The sequence below is a fragment of the Hermetia illucens genome, chromosome 2, assembly GCF_905115235.1.
Source record: "Hermetia illucens chromosome 2, iHerIll2.2.curated.20191125, whole genome shotgun sequence".
Taxonomy (NCBI): Eukaryota; Metazoa; Arthropoda; class Insecta; order Diptera; family Stratiomyidae; genus Hermetia; species Hermetia illucens.
In genome coordinates, this window is record NC_051850.1 from 163079450 (window position 1) to 163106987 (window position 27538).

General features: G+C 37.6%; 1 protein-coding gene across 11 annotated transcripts in view; it reads right to left on the bottom strand.

The window, feature by feature from the left end:
- Positions 1 to 27538, bottom strand: part of LOC119647941 (LIM domain-binding protein 3) — a 69156-nt gene that overhangs the window by 8492 nt on the left and 33126 nt on the right. For 3 of the 11 annotated variants that reach the window (XM_038049292.1, XM_038049296.1, XM_038049291.1), the window contains exons 5-8: positions 1731 to 1877; positions 1445 to 1498; positions 954 to 1033; positions 606 to 665 (exon numbers count right to left, since the gene is read on the bottom strand). In XM_038049292.1, the coding sequence (XP_037905220.1) occupies positions 606 to 665; positions 954 to 1033; positions 1445 to 1498; positions 1731 to 1877 (341 nt within the window). Of the gene's footprint in view, positions 1 to 605; positions 666 to 953; positions 1034 to 1444; positions 1499 to 1730; positions 1878 to 12228; positions 12408 to 12627; positions 12785 to 27538 lie in introns of those variants that run through there. The other 8 variants (XM_038049295.1, XM_038049298.1, XM_038049299.1 and 5 more) reach the window with 7 other exon arrangements.

Genomic DNA, 27538 nt, shown 5'->3' on the forward strand with positions numbered 1-27538 from the left:
AAGTTTCTTATCTTTTCTGAATAAACTCTCACTGCTTTGTGACCCCAAATGTATTAAATGGAAAATCGGTGCTGGGAAACAACTTACTTTGCAGGAAGTTTGCATGCAATCCATGTGCTAACGATTTCCATTAGTATTCAAAATTAATTATCTTCGACTTTGGATAAATAGCATGTAATTGCCTTATTATCCATAAACCATGTTAACATAAATCCAATATCTATTGGAACGGCCCCAATAATCGTAGTTGCTGGTGAAACTATACGTGTACATAGTCTTGTAATTGTGTAGTTTATGGCACAAAGTCTTGCTTGTGCTTCGAGAGTTTTATATACAAATGTAACATAAATGAATGGAAAGTATAGACTACGTGTTCATGTAAGCGTCATAAAACAGCCACTGTATTGAAGAAAGAGTTCATCGTCAAAGGAGAACTTGCTATTCTACGTTTCATTCAAATGGGGTAATTACATAACTCAATAGCAAAGTTCTAAATGATCAACTAAATAATTATTACTACGAAACTATATCACTCAATTATATGTGCCGTGAATACACGTGAATATATATAATATCTTGAATTATTTTTTTTACAATTTTATTACCCTTCAATTTTGGATGGCAATGTTCGCGTTATAGGACTAGGACAAGGGCTACCTTGCAATCTAGACAATTTAAATAAAATTAATATTAGTTGTTTTCCAATTATTTTGCTCGCTCTGTGAATTTATGCTAATCTTATCTTAAATTTAGTTGATTCCTATACATGAAAAGCAGATACTTAAAATAATTTCTGCAAAATTAGGATGGAGTATGTCTGAAGATCGAAGGAAAATGGGAAGCTAACACTCATTATCTTCAGAAACATTTTATTATTTAGGCTTATATACACTTTTCGAGCTTTACGGAATTTTTTTTTTAGATAAATTCTGGATAAAATTTAAAATACTTACGGAACTGTTTGCCTGATTGTGTTTTCGATGTTGCTGTCTGAATAAAGTCCTATTGGTGAGTTGAACTGTCTGTGAGCAACCTGAGTGGAAATAAACATTAGAAAAGAACTTCAGTTTTGCTTAGTTAGTCGAGGAGCTAGTAACTAGTTAGGGGTCCAATAAACAAAGAAATAACAAAAATATTATTTTAATTACCTAAAAAAGTACTTCCACCGCGAAGTGCATACCGGACGTTAGGGGTTGGAACATGTTATTACCAATTATTTAATGTTAAATATCAAAAAAAAAATGTTTATTGAGGGAAAGGGATTCACTTATATAGTATTCATCCACATTTGAAGAGGAATGGATTAGACTCGGGTGTTAATTTAACATTATGGAACAGTGTAATATAACGAAATAGATACATTTGCATATGTGGATTCGTTTGTTCAGTTAATAGTTGAAATTAGTGTATTTTTGGATATATTGTAATCTGTAATAAAGCACACCTTTCCGCTTGCAGCATCTTCTCCAACAACTCGATGCAATACTGAGTCGGCAACCTTTGCGTATAACGTTTCAAATGATTTTTATTTTATAAAATTGTACTAAGATATTTTCCTAGAAAGTAGAATCTATTCACAAGCATGTATCCTATCAACATTAACCCAAAAGATACCTGTTTTGATTATCGATTTATCTTGAATATTTGCAATTGAGCATTTGATTCACATTCGTGCGAGTAATGTCGATAAGGCATGTTCCAGTGGATGTATGAATTGAAAAGGGTCTTACCTTTTGTTTCATCAGCACATCATGGTAGTCGTGTGATGGTGCTGCCCGTACAGCTGGATTTGGGTGATGTCTCAAATATGATTCCGTTGGCATAACATCTTTTTTGACTTTGGCCCCTGGAAGGATTAGAGGGGTTGTGCGGTATGGCTGTAAAGAAAAATATGGGACACTGAATTAATAGTTTTCTATTTAATGTAAATAATTGGAAATAAATAAATTTCATAGTCTGCCGTTCGTGTGCTGACAGAGCCCTAAACACTATACTAGTTTACACTAGTTTTAGATTCATTCAGTAGTTTTTTTTTGTTTGTTTGTTGAAGAGGCCTTAAAACTAAAATTCACAAAAAAAAAGTTTAACACGGCGCCAAAAATTTAGCTTTTAATATTTTTTAATAATCCTAGTTTACGGACTGTAGTTAAGTGTGTACATTAAAATACCGTTTGCTTTTTTCTTCAAGATGATCGCAGCAGAAAAACTCCTTTTTTTGAAGATGGGTGTATAAATTGCTCTGTATTTAAATAATGAACTACGCTATCGTGCTGGAAAAATTATTACGCCTGCTCAAGATATTAGTAAATATATGGTGAAAAAGTCGTATTTGAATCTTCATCCAGTTCCTCACAAACATTTTTTAAAAAAACCGAAAAAAATGGGTTTCACACGGGATGACCCCGTTAAATATTTTATTATTATTTTGAAAATAATATTTTTTTTATTTGAATTACTTGGAATTTAGTCTTTCTTTCGTTTCTTGGATCTTTCGTACAATCTTGTTTTACGGATTTTGTTTACGGATGATTGACCAGTTAATCAAATCAGAGTTCCGCATTTTTGGAGCTGTTTTGTCATTGAAAACATAAATGAGAAACTATTTGTTTAGCTCGGTGTTCCTAATCCAAGGCGTTCCATGAGGAAAATCCCTCATGAGGCCGGTATCAGGGACATATCAGTCCGTTGAATGGACAAAAAGGAGCTTCACCTCAAGCCATTAAATTTTTTACCAGTTGAAACAAGTAGTGCAATTTCAAAGATGTCGCCAATCCAAACGTTGACTTGGTGTCTGAGTCTAGTCTGCAAAGGTTCATGGTATGGACATCTGTGACGATTAAGCATCGACACAATCTGCAGTCAGTCTTAGTATGAACCGAAATTTCCGAGTATATCGGTGGCTAGATACTCATTCTTTTTGAGAATCGAAAAATCCAGGAGTGGGCAGTAGATCTAGTAGCTCTTTGATGATGCAAGATGGACTTTTCAGCGAAACTCAACGCAAGCTCACAAAACGAAAGCCTCAGAAGAGTACTACTATTATTCCATTTTCCTGATTCCATCACGTCTCCAGGATCACCGTTCAATTCTCCAGATCTCTATCCAATGGAATGAAGGGTGTGGTCACCCTTGGAGGTCAGAAACGATGAAAATTCGGAAAAGTTTACACTCACTGAGGCTATTATTTCATTGAAATTAGGATCGATTATGGCCAAAATATAATAGTTGCAGTCCAACGACGAGAATTTGTTTTGTTTTTGTTTTTTGCGAAATTTAACGTGTTTATTGAACATTTGTATTGGTTGGACCCTGTATACGAAAGTGAAATTTGTGCAAGTCCTTTATTCAATTTACTTGCAATCATTCATAGCTTGAGCCTATAAAAAAGTCAATTAATTTAATTTAATTTGCCAAATCTATGGACTGAGATGAAAGAGGGGAGGGGGCTGGGTTGAAATATACGCAAATCGTGATTCTTATCTTACATATTTTTTATCTTAGAAAGATATTCAAGTTTGACAGGTTTCTCTGATAATGGCAATCAGAAAAGCGGGTGGTGAAGGTCCTATAATTTTGCTAAATAGAAATTTATTATTATGTAGAATCGTTGAACATAGTTGACTGTTTAATAATTACTGTCATTCGATATAAGATCGAACTACTACATTCGTTGCTTTTTAATGTTTTGTGTGAAACAAAACCTTATTAGAATCGATTCGATGTCTGTCTGTCACACCCGATTTACTCAGAAATGAAATGGCTAAACCAATTGTCACAAAATTTGGTGAGAACATGTAGCCTGTGAATCCCCTTACATAGAGCAAGTGGCACCATTTTCTGGTGAGTTTAAGGGGGGGCCTCCATACATGTGAAGTGGGGGTGTAATTTTTTTTCACTGCATGTGGTCGTGTAGGGTATCAAATGAAAGGGGTCAGTTAGTACTTTTTGAAATTGATTATTTTTGATGCCGGCTGAAACACAAGGGGAGTAGAGGGTATAAAATGTGAACAGGTCTCGTTCTCAAAACCTATCCAATCGAAAACTCTAAAAAAAGCCCTCCTTAAGTTCATGCTAGAAGTACAAAATTTGGCATAGTCGTAGTCGTAATATAATACATAGTCTTAGAAAGTTTGACAGAAATTCAACCATTATTAACAAAGTTATAAAAGGTCAAAATTGTGCATTTCACGGGAATTTATCGCACCCTAATATGTGTATGACGTTATCATCATATAAAATGAACTCATATGAACGGCGGATTTTGAGTTTGGAAATACATAAGTATATTAAATAATATTTGGAATTGGAATTAGGAAACGTGATGAACGCAAAACTTTTATACCTGAAGTTTTGTTTTGTTTCTAAAGATGTTACTACTCTTTAATGGACACGTATTAAGTTTCATGTAGATCTGTCAACTCATTTGTATATTTGCAGCGGTTCAAAGATTATTACTTTTTACAACGATGAACATTGAATATTGTGCAATGATAAAATTGTTATTTTTGAATGTGTAACAATAAAGCAAATTCATGACCGATTTGTGAAATTGCATAAGAACTCTTTGCATTCATTTACATGGTTCAGTGGAAAGTTTGAAGGTTGTTGAATTTAAACGTAATTGCTAAAGATAGTTCATAATATGCATCAACATCAGAAATCATAGCAAAAATAAAGAACATGCTTTCAAGAAATCACCGATTACTTAAGGTAAGCCCTAGACATGTCACTAGCCAGTATGAGCAATGTTTTGTCTAGAGTTCTCGATTTTAGAAAGTTGTGTTCATAATGGGCTCTGCATTCGCTAACAATGGAACGGAAGCATATTTGAGCGTGACTTTCGCAGCAATATTTAAGGAGACTTGTTTTTACTATGACTGAGATTTGGGTCAACCACTTTGAATCTAAATCAAAATAAGAAATTAAGGAGTGATGTGAGTCTAGTATATCGGCTCTAGTGCGAAGAAGGGTACAGAAGCCGACTAAGAAGATGTTAAAATAATTTTTTTGGGATCCAAAAAATCATGCGCGTGGATTACTTCCAAATCGGTAAAACAATAAACTCAGATTGTTATTCTAACTTTTTGGAGCAGATGAATGTACAAATTTTTGAAAAAAAAAACGTAGTTTACTGAAGAAAAAAATAATCCTGTCCAATGCCTTGGTGAAAAATTACGCATCACCTAGCACAAAAAACAATCGCGAAATTCAGAGAATTAAGGCTCGAATTTTTGTAATATCTTTTTAGTCCACATGGCATCACAGCAAGGAAATTCTCTGTTTTCCCATCAGCTCGTCTTTCAGCAGAATTGCAGAACAATTGCCGGACATAACCTTAGGCAGCTGAGCAGGTTCCAAGTCTGGGTTCTCTCCTCTGGAATTTACTTCTTCAGTCTTTGTTCCATTCAGACGCGGGGTCGGCTCATCTTGATCGGTTGCGTCACTTTTGTTCTGTCAAAGGTCTGATCTGGATGCAGTTGCGAGGTTTTCGGATTAACATCCAGCGTATCGTCCATTTAGTCGTTTCTCATCGATTTCGATATTCAGACCAATCTTTGGAAGTGAATTCTCGTTAGCGTTAATTACGTGACCATTCCACCGAAGCCGAATCGCAATTTTTCCACGATCGGTGCAACCCCATATCGATTACGGATACCTTTATTTCGGACGTGATTACGGCATGTTACGCCACTAGTCCAACGTAACATTTTTGTGGAACGTCACTTCATCAAGGTTGCACTAATGTGTGAAGCAATTTCGTAAAGCAGTTCATCATTGCTTGACAGCATTGATCCGAGATCTTTTAATCAGTCCAATAGACCCCGTTCACTTTAACAGCTGCTTTTCTTCCGAAGTCATTGTAGTGCACTCGATACCGGAGTAACCAGTTTGATTTCATTAATTTTGCAGGTCTATAAACGTTTCCAATCAAACTGGTGGCATATTCCTAATCACCAGCTGTGTCCTGACCCACCAACATTTGGCAACCTTCTGGTAAGGGCCACCGTTTGCATAGTATTTGATAATCACTCTCTCGTTAGGACTCCTTTCCGACAGAAACAGTTCAGCTTATTCTAGCCAGAATTTCATAGACCTTATTGCCTCTGTAGTGTAAACCTCTAAATTACTAGTATGTTTTACGTGTACGACTACAAATATACGTATCAAACCGCATAACATCCCTCAGTAACAGCATATTTATTAGTCCGTTGCTCGTTTGATGTTAGGGAGTATACTCTGGGCTTCTTGTATCTGCCGAAGCATTCAAAGAAAACCATTACTAGGAATAAATGGGATAGCTGGGAGTGGGTTTAATTGTCATCCTTATATTGACTTCGCATATACTTCAAAATTTAAGGCCGTCTCGGTGTAAATCGCGAGGTGCCAGGGGTAGTACACATCAATATTGTAAAAAATGTAGTTGTAATGTAAGGACCTTGCGCACCTCCTTGAACTTGCCAGTGCCATTTGCAAATGGATGTTCACCGGTACTCCGATGGAGTTGTACTTCGGTTGCGCAGCCGGTTTAAGGGTTCCAAACAATGAAGCGCTTTTTCAAACGAAAAAAAAACAGGACACCTGGCATTGAAGAAGGGAATAAGTTGTTCCCGAAATATCGATATTTGCTAAATCTTTTTGATAGAAATACCGCGAACACTCATTGATTATATAAGGTGTGTTTGCAACGGGAGAACTAAGGCTGGTGGAATATATCGGATGATACTGACATAGTGATTATTAAAGTCGAAATTTAAGTCCAGGTTTTGAGATAATCAACAGCAATTGCCGCAAAGTTCCTTGTTTTGATCTTAGGAAAAATAGCACACAAACGGCAGACATACATTATACACATTAAAGGAAAATTATTCCTAATTAACTTAACTGTCCAAAATTAGGCGTCGATTTCATAGTGAACATAGGGAGAAACTTGATCTGGAAGTGATACACTGTTTGGATAGCCTATACTCTAAAATAAGTGAATAGCAGACATACATGCTAAAGCTGAGGTGGTTATGCGCGATTTCTATGTTGCGTTAAGTAACCTTTGTGCCATGCTGCTAGTGAAAATAATGCCCATAAGATAGTAAAGTTCTTCAGGGCTTTTTTCGTACTGTCCATCAATTTATGTGCCAAACAATCATTGCCCAGCTCTTAAGGCAGGAGAGATCAAATGGCAGAAAAAGCGCTTCCTTGTGACGCCACAGGACGCAGAACTTTGGTCTGCGTAATGCAACATCATTTTACACATATCGCTGGCATTACACTCCGTATGTTGTTATTAATAGAAAAACTACAAGCTAGTTTTCTAAATAGTGCCTGTAGTTGGAAAGTGTCAGATTCAGTGCTTGCCTCAAGTACGACCAATTCCTAGCATACTAATCCGGAACTTGTTTCCAAGCTTCTTAATTGATAAGCTATGAGGCTAGATGCGGAAAGACGCAACCCTATTATATGGGTGGTAAATACAAGATATCATCGTCTCCCAAGCAGTCCATTTATGCTCTGCATAGGTCCTGACTCATAACTCGGCACAGTAGAGGTTTACATGGACTTTGGCTCCAGCAGTACCTTTCTCGGTTGTGGGCACTCATCTCCAAAAAAGATGACTTCCAGGTGAATGGTCCTTTATAAGCCTTAATCTCAGGAGTCAACTAAACTCCACAGCACTTTTCTGGGTGTAAATTTAGAGATGGAGTGACCAAGATAATACTATATTAATACGTATAGGTTTTGAATATTTTCATATTACTTAATTCGGATGAACGGAGATCCTGCAACAGAAAGTTTCTAAGGGAAATATTTACGAGGAGAGATGACGGGGTAGATCCTATCTTCGATAGAGTGACATTAATTTGTTAGGAGTAACGAATTTCACGAACTTGGCGCGAAACTAGGGAGTCTGGAAATTTCGATTGCGGTAGAATTGGGCCCGCGGAGAAAATTATATAAGTCTGATGTGAAAATTATGTGGGCCCCTACATGATCCCTTTTTTTCACTGAAACTTCTACTTCGGGCTCGTGGAAAATCCTCCTCTCTCCTCTCTTTAGGCCTGGATGATGATGATTAACAATTTGATCCAATTAAAGAAAATAAATCTGATGCTTAACGAAAGCATTACATAGAAACATAAAGTATGTTATTTTCGAAGCGAAATAAGCTATCCTAACAGATATCAATTCGATATTAGTCAAAGATTTAGACCATTGTTTCAAGCGATCACTTTTAAAAGAACTTCAACTGCCTTCATTTATGCAATTCCGAAGGAGCCACTCCAAAAAAAAAATCCATCTTCGTCAATTTCTGTTTCGACCTTTTCTATTAGCAACGTTTGGAAATAATGTTGTTTGTTAATATTACATACAACTTCCAGTTCTGGATCAATCTCAAATGTTGAAAATCTCTTACTGGGTAGGCTTAGAAAGCAATATGCTGTATATACCTTTTGCTTCCTTGCTTAATCTTACCTTATACTCTCTCTATTGACGTTTCTGAGAACATCCTGGAATTCGATGAAGGACAGATGAAGCAGAAGTTTGTGCTCCGCACACTGTTCCATAGTGGCCTACAAAGTGTTAATATGGTCAGTACAGGAAGGTCCAGAACGGAAACTAGCCTACTTTCTGTTGATTAACCTTTGGAGGTGATCTCTTACTGTAGCTCTTTCTACTATCTTTGCGATAGTAGAGAGTACATAAACACCTTTCCAATTATGGAAATCATAATGATCATCCTCCTCATCTATTTCCTCTCAATGATATAATATTTCCAGGATTTTCGGATAAGAAGAAGACATTTTTAGACTGCAAAGGACAGTTCTACGGAGACATCAACAATAATAATATTTAGGAGGAGACAACGTGGTCAGCATTGCCTTTGTGTGACATTCACTTACAGGTGAGTTGACTGATATGCAACAGCCAGCTTACAAACGAATCCATCGGCCAGCAATGAAATTTGAACCGCGAACTTCCGTTGTTACAGTTTAGTGATGTAACCGCTACGTCAACCGGACATTTCATGACATGAGTACGTGGATGAGTGAATGGTTTTATTTATGTTTGGAGAAATACTCTATATCCACATGTTACAGTAACTAGCAATCAGTGTTCCTTGCCAATTCAGCCTCAACCTATTTTCCAAGTCAGCTTGGAGCCACCTTGACGGAGTCGGCTAATCTATTATGCGATGTGACATAAATCCAAGTTGAGTTATTTGAATGTAAGCAACACCTTCTGTCCCAATATCAGCACGATACTGAAAATTAAAAATATGCAGCACGATACTGAAAATTTAAACTGAAAAATTCCCACCATTACTAATAAAATTATGGTTGATTCAAAAAAGCTGAAGCTAGTTATTTGCCAATAAATTTTTCGAATATGTGAGAACCGTGGAACACCAGCTAAAGGGGGATGAACAATTTTTTATTTTTCAAATAATTATAATAATCGTTGGCACAACAATCCAATTGGACTAGGGCTTTGAAGCGTGTTAGAAGTGCTCTATTCAAGACCGTAATGGTACACTACAGGATTACAGTACCCTATAGGAGGGAATTTGGAGAGCATTGCGCTCGTCAGCGATTATTTCCCTGATTTGACTCAGGTACTCATTCACAGCTGTGTCGACTGCAATCCGTCAAATCACGTTACAAATCCCACTGCCACCAGTGAGATTTGAGCAACCGTCCATAAGACAGTTTTGTGCTCTATTTGTCGAGCTATCTCGATACTTTCTTCAAATAATCCTCAATGAATCCTTGCGAATATCTGCTGAAATAAAGTTAAGTTTACGTTAGGGGTACAAAATTTCGCGGAAGAACAAACCATGGTTGAGAGGCGAGATTGTAGAGGTTCATGCAAATCCTACTATAATTCCGTAGTTTTTGTGTGAATTAAGTGCACCCTAAGACATCAAATATGAATTATGGAAATTGTCAATTTCTCTCTCTCTCTCTCCCCAAGGGTGGGGAGAAATTGAATTAAAACAGGGTGAATTAAACTACATGCTCCGGAACCGATGACAAGTGGTTTACTAATGTCTTCAATAATTATAAGAAGATAGTCTCTTTAGCCCTGATGTAGGTGAGGAAGTTATAAAACCCAAACTTTCTTCGTTTTTAGAGGACTAAGTAGACGTTTGGTCCCACTCTTATGATATACATATCAACCACTTGAAAGGGGCGTAACTTGCATAGTCATGACTTCCATTTCTATTTACTGTATAAAAAGAGGATTATGTAGATCAATAAAGCAAGGTGTCCTCCATTCGTCAATGAGATTATCATTCTCATACCGATATAGACATACATAAGTCCCCTTGATTGGAGGTCACTTTTTATTATATTTATTTGTTTCATTAAGTGATAATTCGTGTTGAAAATTGTTCGCTGGCATGGCGATGGTTGATGTGGCTGATCGTTAGTCATTCAATTTGGTTGTCTTGAGTTTTTGGATTTTGGTCGTCATGGATATTTATGTTTGGCTTCGTGCTATACCACGGTTGTAGGCTTATCACTCGCACAGTATTAAGAGTGATGATTATTAAAGTGAAACACAGATAGAGGAAAAAATAACATCATAAAGACTGTGTAGATGTCACAAATCCATGAACTGGCGACAGAAATTTGCTTTGTACTGAGAATATTCAAGAGATTTTGTCATTTTAATTGAAGATTTCACAGTATTTTCCTCATTTCTACTGTAAAGCAGAAGTTATCTCGAGCTGTTTATCTTCGATAGTAGTGTGCTGGCTTTTTGTTGCGAATAAGAATTATTCGCTGGACCTTCGCTTGTAGGTACCTACGCACTCCTATAGTACCCCATTCATGCTCCTACATATTCACTAAGTAAAAGATACTACGAGAAGGAAACGTTATATTCTGGCTTCATACATCCATATTTGTTTCTTCCTTTATATTTGTGAAAATTGCTAGTAACTTTCTGAAGAACGATGCTCTCTCGGATAATATACACCACATTAGAACCCCCACAATATAATGAATGAAAGTCGACAGGTGTCAGACACTTACATATGTACATATAGTATATTAAATTAGTAGTAACGGTGGACAAAAAGTGACCTAATTGATTTTGTTTTGATCCTGTGAAATATTTGTCTCAGATTTGAGTATTTTTCCGGTGAAAAACAAACTATGAACGGACATATATTTTCTTTAGATTATCCACCGATTTTTATGCGTTCTCCAAGTTGGGTTGCTGCCAGCTCGTTCCATCCTAAATCTGTCCAGTAATAAAACGAGACTAAATTCCAGGGAAATAAACCTCTCCATGTTTATTTTATCAGAGATAATTTGTACAATAGATGCCGTTCCGTTCTCCAAGAACTTTTATCTCAACTTCGCCCTACTAAAATTTTCCTGCAGACAAAATATTCTCAGCATTTTCTCAAAATTCAGATATTCCACAAATCTTAAAGAAAAACCTCATGAAATCTATCTCAGCAAGCTACATTCGCGTGCTATAGATTTTTCTCGAAAAATCAGATTCTGTCTGAAAATAGATTTTCCAATGTTGCTTGCTTGCTAATATATTATGAATCTTGCGCAGCGGCTATAAAACCACAATTCGATCGGACGAGGAGCGAGAAAATGTTTGTTTACATTGGGATTGCGAAATCGAAAGGTTTCACCAGCAAACAACATGCCACTGGTGAAATATATCCGCTATAGCTGTAGCGTATCGTTGAAAAAAAAATTGGCTAGAATAAATCCTTGTGGGACGCCATTCCAGCTTTTTTCTTGCGCTAGCCACAGTTGACGGTACCGGGTGGATTTGATGTAATACTTATAAATAAGATGTGGTGGTGGTGAATATTTGCCAGATTGTGTATGTGTGATGCCACTAGAGGAATCCACAAATAAGCTTTTCGGGGTTAAGAGCAAATTAGTCAACGGAGTATGATACATTCAGTACGCGAATTGGACCATATTTTTGGTGGGGATTTCATTTCTTTTATATTAGCATCGAACAAGTGTTGGAAATATTTCGCAAACCCCAAATTACAGGTGTCCAACATCACATTGGGTAATTCATCCAAAGGGAGTCAAAATTTGAATAAGTGCAAAGGATCTCTAAAGCCACTAGCCCTAGACGCCCCTTATTCAAATATTTTCAACAAACATTGAAAGTTGAATCCAACATTTAGGACATCACTTCTCAAATTGCATAATTTATCACGAAAACCATTAAGTTCAAGGATCTTACTTGGTATTGAAGAGGTTCGTTAACTTCGGCGTTGTCCCTGACGTAGTGTGGAGTTCCGTTTTTGAATTGTAGGTAGGTGGGCATTTTGAAATTTTAGTGAAGTGCAAAAGGTCGTGAAATATGTAAATCGCGGGTATCTCTTTTCTATCACCACTAACCAGTCGGTTCGATCACTATCACTGCGCATATAAAAATTGTTTATTAAAAAATCAACTTAGTGTTCTGAAATAGAATTTTTAGATATTTGACGACATTATATAATCAATTGTCCACAATTATTGGTAAACTACAACAACAAAAAAGTTGTAATCCAGAAAAATTATCTTCCCACGTTTTTTTAAGGAAAATGCACTAAATGCGACTTTTGATATGAACAGTTATAGCGAAAAAGTTATAAACCTTAGATATTTCACCGCCTCTCTTTTGAAAAATCCCCGACGTTCGTTTTCGTTCAAGAGTGAGATGTATTTTCAGCAATTTTCCGAAAGCAACTGATTTTGTAAATTTCTTCTAATTTCCTGGCAAAGTATATTTCGATGAGATCAAGAGAGCTCAACTTTGGATTTTTCACAATTTTTTTCTTTTTGAAAAATGCTCCGAAAACTTGGACTTTTCCTTTCGGTACGTTTAAATGCTGAAATTAATGGCTCTCCGTCAGCCGAATGTGAGCGATTTCGTATACTTTCAAATACACAATTTCTTCGTGGAAGTATGCATAATAAAATATGTGTATTCGTAGGTATTTGTTTTATTTTTTCTTTTGAATTTGAACTAGAGACTTCTTGGAGGCCATCATACAGTGGCTTATAATAACTTTGAAAACTATTTTTGCTTTGTGTATAAGTATGTCCTCTGGGAAATATTCTACATTTATAATGTATTCTTAACCGAACTAATGTGACGTATGTTTGTCAAAAGTTTGTGGATGAAAATGCATTTTGAATGAAAACGAAAAATGAGATACTGAGAGGCAATCTTGGCGGTGCTACATCGCCATGCATTCTTTGATCAGTGTCATGGGCGAACGTGAGCGTTAATTGTGCCCTTCACCTAAATCTTTGAACCTGACTAGAAAAAAATACTGCATAGGTGTTATAAATTTTATTTGAATACCAAATTAATATTAGCAATTCTGATTTGAAAGAAATCTTTCTTTTTTGGAGTCATTATTATGAGAGAGCTGTGATGACATACATTTTTTCTCTGGAATTCTACACTTTGTAAATATGATTTTTTTTATTGGGGGCAAAGGACATTGGGTCACAAACAGCTGCAGTTTCTCAAAGGAAACAACCAGATTTGTGATGTTGAATTGTGATTTGAATGTTCAGCTCGGTGTTTTGGTAAAATCCCGGTAAAGTCTGAATTTGCAGCCACACCGCTCGAGGGGGAGAGGATGCGGCATGTAGGTATAGGTGGAAGAAAAAGTTTTTCTTCTCCGTTGAAACGTTGTGGTGTCCCCCTCTCAAAAAGTTACGCAGCCTAATAGTGGGGGTATCACAACGGTAGGTTAATTTTGAAACTTATTCTCGTAGAGGACAAGTTGGGAGAAGTGGGAGGCGCCTTCCTTCCATCCCCATTGGTCACACTCTCTTGAAAAGTTATTGCGCCTTAAAGGGAAACCTCCCTCTTCCACCCTTTCGGAGTGGGCTTTTGAAATCTTAAGGTTAAGGGTTAACTTTTCTCTGATGTGAACGGTATTTTTAGAGAGGAGTGATCGCCGCAATTCTTTAAGAGATCAGAGAGATAAGGCTATTCCTTTTCATCCTACGTGCCTGCTTAGTCCCTAAAAATACCTCCGCTTTGATGCGCCATCTCCGAAAATGGGGTTGAAAATTCAACCTTTACCTTTAAATATCTTTCAGATAATCGTTTGTAGGTATAGTTGTTTTATCCAATCTGTCGAGGACTAATCTACACAGGCCAGTTTCCCTCCATTGAGACGTATTACCTGTTACTATAAGCTTCCCTTACATTTACGGTGACACAATTGTCAAAGCTAGGTATTCCTTTAGAAGTCCGTTCCGGTTGATGATTAAAGCAACCATGGTACCTCACATACGATTGGATTCAATTATTTTTTGTATTCTTAGGATGGCTCTATTCTGACTGTAACTGCATGATCTCGAGTGAATGAATGAATCCTCAAACACCCCAACTACACTAATCCTAGTTAAATGGTTTTTAAAAAGGGAGGCCAGCAGAGTCGGACTGATGATAAACACTAACAAAACCAAGGGTCTCAGCCTTCCTGGTCATCTCACTCTTCATATTTGCATTAACGGGAAAAACATGAAGAACGTAGATCAATTTGCCTACCTTGTAAATGTTGCTCTTGCTAAGGGTTGCGCTGCACTTGATGTCACCCGTCGCATTAACAGTACTAGATCCAAGCCAACGTTCTATTTGTGCTGTTATATGGGAGTAGCACATGAGAAGTGACCTTCATTGCTACTCAAAGGCTGCAAGCCTTCGTTATCATCTGTCTTTGCCGTATAATCGCTGGCACGACACAACCTGGAACAAAGAGTTGCGTCGGGATACGGACCAGTTGTCCATAGACGTGTTGATTAGAAGGTGGAAGTGGCAGTGTGTCGGTTACACCTTAAGAAAGTCCACCACTATTTCATAGTGACAGAAAAGTAGGTCACCCTAGAAATACATGGCGCAGAATCGTAAACGCGGAATGTAGGCTCTTCGAGACGGCTTGAAGCGGGCTGAAGTACCTTTTGGCGAACAGGCAACGATGGCATGTCCTTTATGCGCTATGCCAGGACCAGGGAATATTGAAAACCATATATACATAGTTGTCACCATATTTTCTATGGAATTGTGGTTTACGATCTCTGATTAGTTATGTAATTCATTTCCTCTTCAATTTATACACCGGCCGGGGCCCTCGAAAAGAGCCTACTGTTATTTCACAACTTTTCTACCAGTGTGTTAGATATGTTCATCTTGATATGATGTTCGATAGGGAGAGGTCTTAAGATCTCCAACATATTATGTTGGATGGAAGCCATTACTTATTCGATCAATTACTAAAAGTGCAAACTCGACAATATCTCAATTCAAACCAGATCAGAGAAAATTCCCTAAAAATATGTCCTGAGAACAGTTTCGTCGGCCGTTCCGAGCAGCCCAATTAGTGCTGTGGTGTGTTGTTTTGCAGCCATAAACTCCTATGACTACTACTGCTATGATAAAAGGAAGGACAGCAGAGTCCAACCGGCTGCCATCCTCAGAACCGACCCCAAGTAATCAACAAGCATAGCAGCTCTCCCACACTGCAATTAGAGATCTCTTTGAAGTCCTCAAAGAATAGTTTACTTAGTGCAGTATTTGCAAAAGAAGTACCGGAAGGTTGTTCCCACCATTCTGCAGTTTATGCAATACGAATTGTAAGGTATGCCGAGTTTGCCCATATAGGCCAATGTCCGGTGTAGATAGCTGCAATTTTGTACGCATTTGCACGTGTCTCACTCAAAAGCTCTCACAATCGGGTCTTGTTATAAGTGCGCCAAATTCTCCATGACTTGGTGTAGGTGGTGAGCCTTCGCCATCTGACGTCAGCAGCTATTAAGCAGCGCGAGTAAATTCCGTTTTTAACAGTCGCTAGCAAGATGTTGACTGTGCCCAGTGAGAATCTATACCGAACACAGGGTTCATCTGGTAATTCTGTCAGCCTGCTCATTCTCTCCTATGTTTCAGTGATCGGAAACTGAATTTGAACGTACTGCCCAGGGTGTTCAGAGCCTTCCTGTACTGCCTCTCCAGTCTGGAGGATGTTAATAATAATAATCGTTGCCGCAACAATCCATGTTGGATCAGGGTCTTGAAGCGTGTTGGAGCACTTCATTAAAGACCGTAACGGTACTCTACAGTACACTTTAGGAGGAAATGTGGTCAGCATTGCATTCGCTCGAGTTCATTACCCTGATTTGACTTATGCACTCATTCATAGCTGAGTCGACTGGTATCTGAGATGAGATTTTTATGGCGAACCTATGCTACAACAGCCCAGCGCTCTAACCTCTTGAGCCATCCGGATGTAGGATGGTCGGTCGGTCCTCCACTCTGCCCTGGTTGAATTCACAGCAAAATTCCTCGTGAAGCTCGGCTTGCATGTGGCGAAGTCCATTGGGAATGGTCAGTGTTTCCAAGTTACCTCATTTAGAACATTATTATGGATTTTGTCGAAAGGTACGCGGGAGACCGATCAAAAGAGACTTAAACAAGGATATCGAGAATTGTGAAGCAGCGGATTAGAAGAAGGAGGTAGAAATACTGCATTGTATTTACATTGGATTGTAATGGAACTACATTATGAAAGTCTGGTGAAGAATCTTGTGAACGAGGAAATTATAAAGGACGACGTGGAATGAATGTTCGTGAACGGTAGGAAGGACGAAAAAGTAAGCCAGTCGTCGAAACTCGGCTGAGGAGGTTGACATAATGAGTTTGTCGATAACTAGCTCTTGGGACACTCCTATGATATGAGACGGATGGAGGGTCAAATAAAATTTTTCAAAGTTCGTTATAGAGATTAGTTTTTTAGAACTGAATGAATGACGAAGTAATCGGTCTTTGCGTTTCCGAGGAGGCAACGGTGGTTAATCTTGCAGACGTCCTGCCTGTAGATGGATTAGAGAAGCATAACGAAGGCAAAGTAGCCCACTGACACTATAAAATCAGGGTTGCGGATGATTAAACTATATCTGATAGATGAGAAGAAGCATTCAGTCGTTTAACCAACCGCGGGAAAGAGTATTAGCTATATCTAGGTTGCTAAGAGGTCTTTTCCAAATCGATGATTAAGTATGTGGTGGTTATTGATGACAAAGGCTCATTTAAAGCGGAGATGCGGTCAGCCACAGGCTATTCGGCACAGAAGTGTTGTGATCCTACCTTAATTATCAAAGTGAGAGTACCTTAGGTTGATCATGTTAAAACCGTTTTTTTGTGTGGGTTTATTATAACAAAATCATAAAATCTCGCCATAGTATTAAACCATCAGTATCATACCATAGAAAAATCACAAAACTTTTCATACCTGAGGCGCCCAGCTTTCGGTTTCAGATTTGTTTTTTTATTATCTTTTCAAAGATAAATGGTTGCATATCATTCTAAATGCCGTTAGTGTCGTCGCATGTCAAATTTGGCAAGATAAACGACAATTTTCTTTAAAGCATTTCTTGGATAATTTCGGTTTTTTTTTTGCTGAAAATTTTCTTAGACGTAGATTTCGATCAAAATGCAAAAATTCTGGGGAAAGTTGTTTGCATTTTTAGGAGTCGAATAAAAAAAGTTCTAGTATCACCCAAATATTTTTTCTTTTTGGAATGAGTTCGAATTAAACAACGAATAACTGACCACGCACTGAACAACACTGAACAATATAATTCAGTAGAATCCCGATAATTTGTATTTCCGGCTAATTTCTATAAATCTGCCGGTCCCCAGAGTTAATCCCAACAATTAGTACCAAACCGTCAGTCCCTTGACTATACGTATTATCGAGATTCTACTTTTTAACTGTTTTGGAGAGGAGTCAAGCCAATACCATCAAGGAATCACCTCTTTCAACATTGAATGTCCGTACAGTATGCTTGACATGCCTGCAGTTGCAAAAATAGAGGGGTGGCCCAATCTTGCGGTCTCTCATACGAGGGATTCGGATATTGGGTTGCTGTCGACCAATGCTGCCAAAAAAATGTCTGCAAAGGTATCAGTCTTTCCATTAGTCTATATCAAAAAGCTATTCAGCACAATCTTTCCTTTGATATTAAATTGTGAACGCTGAAAAAAACAAAAGACGATCGCCACTTCTTAGCTGTTTTCTCTTAAGGGGTTTGCCCTATTTGTCAAACCATTCTTCACTTCGTCATACTGTGAACGCTGGTCACAAGCCCAAATAAAGAAAGAGGGTTTGAGGCAACCTTTCTAATGCTACTCTGTGCAATTTGCAGAGATCAGAGAAAATGATGAAAAAACCATAGGTTGACGCTGAGCATAGCTGGAATAATTTCACTATATTAAATCCTACCTGATTTCATCACTTTATTAAGGAGGTTAACAAGATATTGACTTGATTCTCCAGGTAAGAGTTTGGCCAACAAGGCAGCAGCTCGTCATCATGAAGAAAAATAGTTCTTCAGAAACCTGGTACAAGCTCTCGGAATGGATTGTCAACGGTAACCATCTGGGGTTATTTTATTATATTAAAACTTGGAACGTGCAAGTCCTGTTCAGACCAGTGGAAATACAAGCTATATTATGTTACAACAGGTAGAAAAATACACATTAAATACTGTTCCAGTTGAAAAAACCCGACCTCTGGTAGTGAAATTGGGTAAGTGAAACCGAATATGGTCTTCAAAAGAGGGGGAAGCCTTCGGGAAATTGGAAGTTTGAGGCCACTATTATAGTTGATCAAAACTGAAGCCCCAAGTCATAGCCTTCAAACTTATCAAGCTTCGAATGAAGGTGTGGCTCAGCAATGCTCATTTAGATAAAAACAAAGCAATAGAGGTTAAATTTTACAGCCGCCTTTATGGCTTGCTGTCTCAGCATGATTTCAAATATTGTTTGGTGGCTTTAATGCCAAAGTCAGTAATTAAGTAACATTTGGAGCGACAAAGTGTAGTTGGAGTTTTCATATTCTGAGGAACTAACTGTGACTCGGATCTTTATTTAGTGAAAACCGCCTATCGATATCGCGCATCTACAACGCATGGAGAAAAGCTAAGCTTTTCAAATCTTCGAGGAAGATAGAGCCCAGACTGGTTTGTTCGATGGCGAACGCAATGCAGCACAACAAGAGTAAAACGAAATCTACCGATAACACGACCTACTAGAGTGAACGATGAAAAATACTATGGTCTTAGGCGGAAAACCAGCAGATTGTCTAAAAATGGGTTTCAAGTAAAAACTACCATCTGTGGAGACAAAGTTAGAAGCATAACTAACGGGAGCGATTCAATGAACAAGAGATGATTGTCCTAGTTTTCAGGGCTACTGAATCCTCACCATTGTTGCAATTGATCCTCCGTCTGTGGGAGGCGGATATTACTACTAAATGCCTAAAATCAAACAAAGCATCGGATAGTAAAAGCATACCGGCGGAACTCCTAAATGGTGTAGGTTGCTGTGTGGTAAGATACATCCGACAAATATGGAGCGAAGAGGATCTACCGAAGTATCATTAATCTTATCCACAAAAGAAGCAACAAACTGATATCTGGAGACCACAGAGGCATCTCTTTCTACTAAGTATTCACCAATGTTCTCGAGAAGAGAATTCGACCCTACGCTGAAAACCTGACTGACAAATATCAGTGAAATTAGTGCGGTATTAATCAAAATTGATCACTCAACGGCAGGTTCAGAATGCCCCAGCTGGCCTCTTTGTCACTCAAACAGGGTTAAAACAAGGAGACAGACTGGTCTCTATGCTTTTCAATTTAGTATTCGATCATGTAGTCAGGAAGCTTCCGGTTGACAGAGGGATGCTATTATTTAAGTTTTCTCAGATAGTGGCATGCGTTGACGATGTTAACACTTTGTCCCAATCCTTTTCAGGTACAAAAGAAATCCTGGTAGGTCTGGATAAGTCGGATTCAGGATAAACGAAGACAAAACGAAGATTATGAAGCAAATCAGAAAAAGGACGCCAGCTAGGTTAATATCATTTCGAAAATGTTGTCAATTTTCATACCAAGGAAGTAAACCATTAAAGGACGCAAAATAAGTTAACGAAATAAAGACACTCTAAAGTCAAAATTCATACACAGGAAGACAAAGCTGCGAATCTACAATATGATCATCAAATGACAATATGATCATCAATGACAGCGAAGCGTGGACCATAACTCAGTTCAGCAGTTCGCGTGGGATATGAGGGGTTTATCAGAGATGAGAGAGAGTTGTTGTGAGCCAGAAATCTCGACCATGGTACGACCGGGTTGCATTGGGCTGGTCATCTATAGAGTATGGACGAGGTAGTCAAGGTATTGAATATTGACGGAAGAAGACTACTTGGAAAACCGAGGAGAAGATAGGAAGACGCAGCTGACGGTGAAATGCTATTAGCTGTAAGAAATTGGAGGACGATCTGAGCTGAAACAGTTGGAGTTAAGCGCCTAAGGGAAACATGGGAGTTTCACGAACAATTTAAAGCAAAGTATGAAACATTTTCCGATGTTCGAGGAGACATCCTTCATTCGACCAACAACATATATGAAACTGAATATTCGATTTTTTTTTCAGTCGCCCAGCCTCCATGAAGTGTAGACTGACAAACTTGAAACCATTCATCACACAGCAACCACAGTTCATTTTCCAGAATATATGAGAAGTTATTCTGAGAATTTATATTCAATTTCACGAAAAACACAGTCAAATAAAATACTAAATAATCAACAATTTATATAAATAATCATTGGACGATCTGCGAACACCGAATCTTGGCGAATTTTCTCTAAATGCCTTTCGCCCACACTTATTGGATATGGGCCAGAAAAGATTCTCTCCCCCCGAGTAAAAATAAAATAATATCTTGTTAACAATAAATTGCTTAGAAGAGTTTTCATTCAGAGAGAATTTTGAGATAAAATCCCTCAAATCACCGCAAAATTAGCACATCAATTTTTATTAAATAGTCATATGTATAGAGGGATGAAGATGGGCGAATACCAGTGTTTGTACATACAATCTTGAGGTTCTGAAAAACTTTTTTTCAATATGTCACATAAGCGATTTGAAATATTCAACATTTTCGCAATTCAATGAATCGTGGATAGTTCATTTTTCAATTGGCGTTTAGGAGAGGCTTCACTTTCATTATGAAATTTTAATTTCAGAAAAAGTTCAGTTGCCTGGGTCTGTCAGTCGCGGTGTACTGATTTTCAGCGAAATGCATAACCATTGCATTGCTTGCTGCTTTTAATTTTGTGTATAACATATGTCATGAAACTTTATATGTATGTATTATATATCAATTTGGCATATTTATTCGAGGCCTTCCTAAATTTCAGACCTAATTATAATTCTTCCTGAGCTCAACGAAAGGGAAATTCGGTTTTGTGGATGTTTGCAAATTTTATTCAAATATGATGTAAATATTTAATTTAATCGGCTATGAGATATATACTGTGTATATATGTACATATAGCCAATCGGGATGAGGAGTTTAGGGAACAAATACAAATTTATGTATAATAATAGCTCCATATATACAGTCAACCAATTAAAAAGTTTGGCAGTTACGGCAATACACTTTGAAGTCAAATATCTCGAAAACCAGTCGATATTTTTGAATGAGTTATGAAAGAGAAAACAATAATATTTCATGTGCGTTTTCTACCGTTATTATTTTTATTACTTTATGTTGCACAGAAAAATCGCCAAAAAAAAAGTTAGCATTTATCGTGGCCAAACAAAAACTTGGACACTTTGAGTTCTCATTTCATATCGGCAACACGTAATGTGGTTGGGGTTCGAAAAGAGTACCGTTATGTTTCGTATTGTGTCCAGGAGTGCTGGGCTTCTTAGCATCTACTGCAATGATTAATTCCTTCAAAATATCGCGCGGTCAAGGCCCAAAAAGGACAATAAGCAGTTGTCTCGTAACTTAAAAGTGCTAATCGTTAAATATTTCAATAATAATAAAAGGGTACGGGAAGTAGCTGAAATAATAGAAAAGTCCACTGTGTTTACGTCATACAATTTTTTAAAGAAAATGCTTTCATTTATTGCAAAACAGGTACTGGTCGACCTGCGAAAATTCAGTCGGAACAAACATAAAGACAAATTTGGTGGCCCGCAATTGGTGTGGAGAAGAATAGGCACTGCCGTAGAAGACGGTAACAGTGTACCAGCAGTTAAACACGGCGGTGGCAGCATCGTGATATGGGGTGCTGTGGCATCTGAAGAACCAGAGTCCCTATATATAATCCAGGAAAACCTTACTAGAGTGGGTTACCTATAATAGGGGGGGGGGGGATATCATCAGATATCATGTTAGTTCATGACCGCGACCCAAAACACACAGCCATGGTCGTCGGAGTAGCTGCTTTACCATGTCACCTTTCCTCGTCCACCTAAGAGCCAGAATTTAAATCCGATAGAACACTCCAAAAAGAAGCAACGAAAAAGGAGATAGAGAACAAAAAGGACTTACGATATTACATAAAGGATCTTTGGAGCTCTATTCCTGCGGAAGTCACTGAAAAACTTATAGGGTCGATGAAAGGAAGACTTCTCGCAGTTTTAAAAGCTAATGGTCACTATACCAAATACTAATTTACTCAATTGATGACAACAATTTATTTTCTTTTTATTAAATTTGAAGTGTCCAAGCTTTTTTGGCTTGGCAAAGCGCACATTTTTTGGCTTTATCACTATTTTTCTGTTAAAAATAACATCAATAAAATAATAATAACAGTAAAAAACTGTAACGGTAACTGCCTAACTTTCCAAACTTTTCGGAGCAAAACTGTTGGTCTTGACCGAGTCTGCTCAGTTCTGCATCTCTTATCATGACGTGGTGTTCTGGTGAGTCATTATTCTTCTACTATTTCATGGAGATGTCTATGATAACAAGGAATTACATATAATATCGAATATCGATCAAAAATGAAATCACTAATATTTTGGCTATGTCGTCCTTTTTGTGTTCTGAACGTCTTGCAGTGTATTTCTAAGCCCCTCTTCTCATGTGCAATGCATTTATTGTTTTTATTGATACTTAAGAAATTGCCTTCTAAGATAGCAAATAGCAAATTCCAATTAAACGCGCGATGGCTAGCGACAATCTGAGTTCCTTGAATGAAAATGTCCGGATATCTGAGTGGTTAGAGCGCAAGGCTGTCGTACGGAAGGTCGCGGTTCAAATCCCACTGGTGGCAGTGGAATTTGTATCATGATTTGACGTCGGATACCAGTCGACTCAGCTGTGAATGAGTACCTGAGTCAAATCAGGATAATAATCTCGGGCGAGCGCAATGCTGACCACATTGCCTCCTAGTGTACCGTTACGGTCTTGAATGAAGTTCTCTAACAAACTTCAAGGCCCTGATCCAACATGGAATGTTGCGGCAGCGATTATTATTATTATTATTGAATGAAAATGGAGTGAGAATCTACGCAGCAAGAATACCATATACAGGATATTCAACTCCCAACGCATTCTTTAAAATTTTATGATGACGGAATATCATTGCACATCCTCGACCGCTATGGGAGTTGCGCGACCATGATTTCGCGGCATAAAGACTGTTAGTGCCGTGTATGTGATGCAGTGCATTGGTATACGCTCACGGGGTTACAAATGGAAAAAATCATGTCGGCAAAAAAGTACTTGCTTGTCTATAATCAAAATTCATTCTATCTATCAATACCATGCCACTTTGACCGATTACACAGCTGTTTATAGCTTTCCACATCCTTGCGAAAACTTCTTAAAAATTCATTTTGGATTAATGGTAATGGATCTGAAGGGAATCATTAAGCGAATGATGCTCAAACATTCTTCTATTGGAAGTTTGGTGGAAGCAAACACAGTTAATATTCTCGACAATCTCAATCACTCAATCAATTCTCGATCGATCCTCTCCTAGGAAGTTTGGAGGAATTAGGTAGATGTTCATCATAGGTAGATCAATGCATCCGTTTCCTGCTTGGATAAGATGGGGAAACACACACAAGAAAGCCATCTAGGCGACAACGACATATCGACATGAGTCACGGGCCGATTACCTACTTCCTCTCCACCCGAAAGGAACTGAATGAGATTCGGTTCCTCTTTTCCGCTGGATTTACTCCTCCTGTATACGGGGTGTCCCGCTTATGATAGTATAATTTTTAAGGGTACATAATACCACTTGTTTGATGAAAATTGGTCCTTGGTACTCTATTTTTTATCGTTACAGAATTATCTGCGTATAAGCAATCCACGTATAATATATGTATGTTTGAATCCATGTATATTTGTATAATGATAATTATACGTTTATGCGCTAAAAAACTAACTGTAACAATGTATATTTTTCAATTCATTTTTTTCCAATATTATTGTATATGTACAGAAATTTATTTCCCGAATATTAGTTAAATAAATATTTCCATATAAGGGACTAAAACAAAAAGATCATCTTTCATAGTCTCTGAAGCGCTTTCAGCGAGGTGGGAAATTAATTTGTTGTAATCTGAGGTAAAAGCGAGTATCACTCTGGAAAGCAATCCATCGCAACTGCTCCCTTTTGAATCGCAAATCCTGATTTTTTTTGCTATAAATTCTCATCTTCCTTTCCAACTACGATGGATAATTTGCAAAGGTCCATATTTTCATTAAGGGGGGAAGCCAAATTAGAAGGTCTTTTGAGATTTCTTTTTAGCGGGAAGAATTATTTGGAAGTAAACCAAATTCAAGCAATTTTCGAGAACTTTTTTGAAAAATGTAAGCCAAAAATAAAAGAGTTACGCGACATTATTCCGTTGAAGGTCGTTACTAAGATTCTACAACTGCGGGATATGTCGCGACTGTGAAACCAAAAAGCTTTTAATTTCACATCACTCACTTACTTTCTAAGAAACCTCAATGCAGCTGTAAATAGCCAAAATCAAAAATTTTGCAGATGTTCAAAAAATATTTTAATTTTCACCATTTTTTTCCAATCAGTACGCAAAAGAAGTCGGAATACCCGAAGCTGGATGCTTCGGATTTAAAGGTTTTGTGTCCACTTTGTGTGAGAAACTTTGTATTCACTTTTTCCCATTTCCCTCTCCCCCCCCCTTTCCTATCCAATTCAAAATATTCCTTGAAATACATATGTGTTCACTTTATATAATGTTAACGCCTCTTAGACGTGTTAGAGTGCGACAAATTCATGTGGAATACACAATTTTCACCTTTCATAACTTTGTTAATAATAGTTGGATTCTTTTAAAATTTTCCACAATTGTGCGTTATTGTATTACCTACTGTATCAAATTTTGTACTTCTAGGATGAACTTAAGGGCGTCTCCGGATAAATTTCTAAAGAATGGTTATATACTACTATTAACTTTATTTAAGCAGACATTGGAATGGGATGTATTTTGAAGCCTAAATTTCGTATAGATGCATCATTGTGATTTCTTTCAGATTTTTCGGTTGGATAGGTTCTGAGACCAAGACCTGTTACACTTTGTGGGGCACACATTTTAACCCCTCACTCCCTTAAATTTTACCGGGTATCAAAAGTATCAGAAGTCTTAAAAAGTACTAACTGAGCCCTGTCACTTGATCTGAAGAAAAAAAAAACTCACCCCCCTTTCGCATGTAAAGGGAGCCCTTCCCCTTAAACTCAATACAAAATGCCGCCACTTGCTATATGTTAAGGGACAGTTGGTCTTGCCGTTTCCTAGTAAAACGGGTGTGACAGACAGACAGACAACAAAACCATAAAAAAGCGCCCTTAAAATATGGATCATCTCAAATGTAAATATTCTTCATAATTTTGTAAGGAATCATACCTTCAAATTTCATAATGGCCGATTCATTATTTTTGAAGATAGAATTCCCGTAAATCGTCGCTTCGGTTATAAAAGTTTTGTCTCTTATATGAGCAACTTTTTCACACATTTTCCCATCCGTATATATGTAGTGACAAATCCAAAGTATTCCTTCATATTTTTTCCAATCTACAAGATAAACTTACATATTACAGACATAGATATTATTATCCCCCATTCATATGAGTTTCGGAAAGTACTAATTGAACTCTTTCATTTGATACTCCACATAGCCATATTCAGTGGAAAAGAGATTTGCACCCAGTTTGCACACAGTTTTATATTTATCATTTTTGTTTATTTCCATTTTCACTTTTAATGAAACTGTGCACAAGTGTCATCACCGTTACTTTTAATCCTGTGCAAATGACAACCTCTTAATAGTGGAGTAAGTTAGAATCCCAATTCGAGCCAGAAGATTTAATTGGCATTTATGTAGTAAAATTAGTGTATGGGAAAATATATAAGTGTGAGGAAGTAGAATATGGGGAACAATAGCATCCTTAAGAAGTTCTTTCAAGTTCTATTTCTCATGGAGAAAAGTTTTAAGTCGTGAAAGGTGCAATACATATGTGTTGTAGTTTAAATTTAAAATTGTTTAATAGACCAGTTAATGGGTCATCTTGATATACCAGTATTGCTAAAGGGTGAATCTATTTTGTTCAGGCATGAATTTGAGGAAAGGATATCTTTATTCAAACCAATTAGATAAATTGGCATATGGGCTCCACTTCTTTTTCTGCCCATAAGAGGTTCGCATTCTAACACCGATCTCCTTTGGAGGAAAGCATATCCGAAGTATTTCCCATCTACCTCTCTCCTACAACATGCTCACCCCTTTTATCTTAAATTTCTACTCTTTCCACTCCACACTGAAGCTTCAATTCTTTGCTGTTGTTATTGTGCCATTGCTGCCACTATGGGCAACTAGATGGGACATACGAGACAACATATGCAAATAGATTTAAACGCAACTCAACTGTGTGGAGAGTTGAACGCGAGTTGGGTGTGTTTAGTAAAATGAAAGCGATCGGTTATAACGAGGATGAGGTAGCATTGTTTTTTTTTCTTGGAAATAAAGTTCTTCAGCAGGTTGTAAACGAAGTTGGACGTGCTGTGCTGAGTGTTGGAAAACAAGTATTCCGTAGATGAGCAAAGTATATGACTAAAAAACAATGGAGGAGCTGATGAATTTTCATTTACATGGCATTCGCAAGACACACAACGGTCAGGGCAGTTCGCAGTCGATTCCTGGAACGGGGAGCATCAAAGTAGGAATAACGGTTATTGATTTTTACTTGGCTTGTCCAACCAGTAAAATTGTGGTGAGAGTACGGTTATTTGGATTTGGTTAACTATTTCTGGTTAATGGAGACTGCTTTTGATGCGGGAATTCGAACTGGGGATGGAGGGCAAATTATTAATTGGAGTGTCCTCTGAGTTTTTGGTCAAAACCAAAGTAAAAATTAATGTCAATTATTAACTTTCTCCTCCAGTACCTGTGGTATGCTAGATGTGAGTAGGTCCTGAGGCAAGGATAATGGAGTTTGGGTTAGCTGACTTGCAAGTACTCTCCTAAGTTTTTACGCTTGTGCTTGCGTTAACCCAACACATAAACCGTTGGGTTCTGTGAAGGATGTGATTTGTAAATTTCGACTATTTTATCAACATTGATGATCAAATGCTACAAACCAGAAACCCCAGTTCCAATCCCCAAACCAAATTTGCACGTGGAACAATATACTAGAATAAGTTC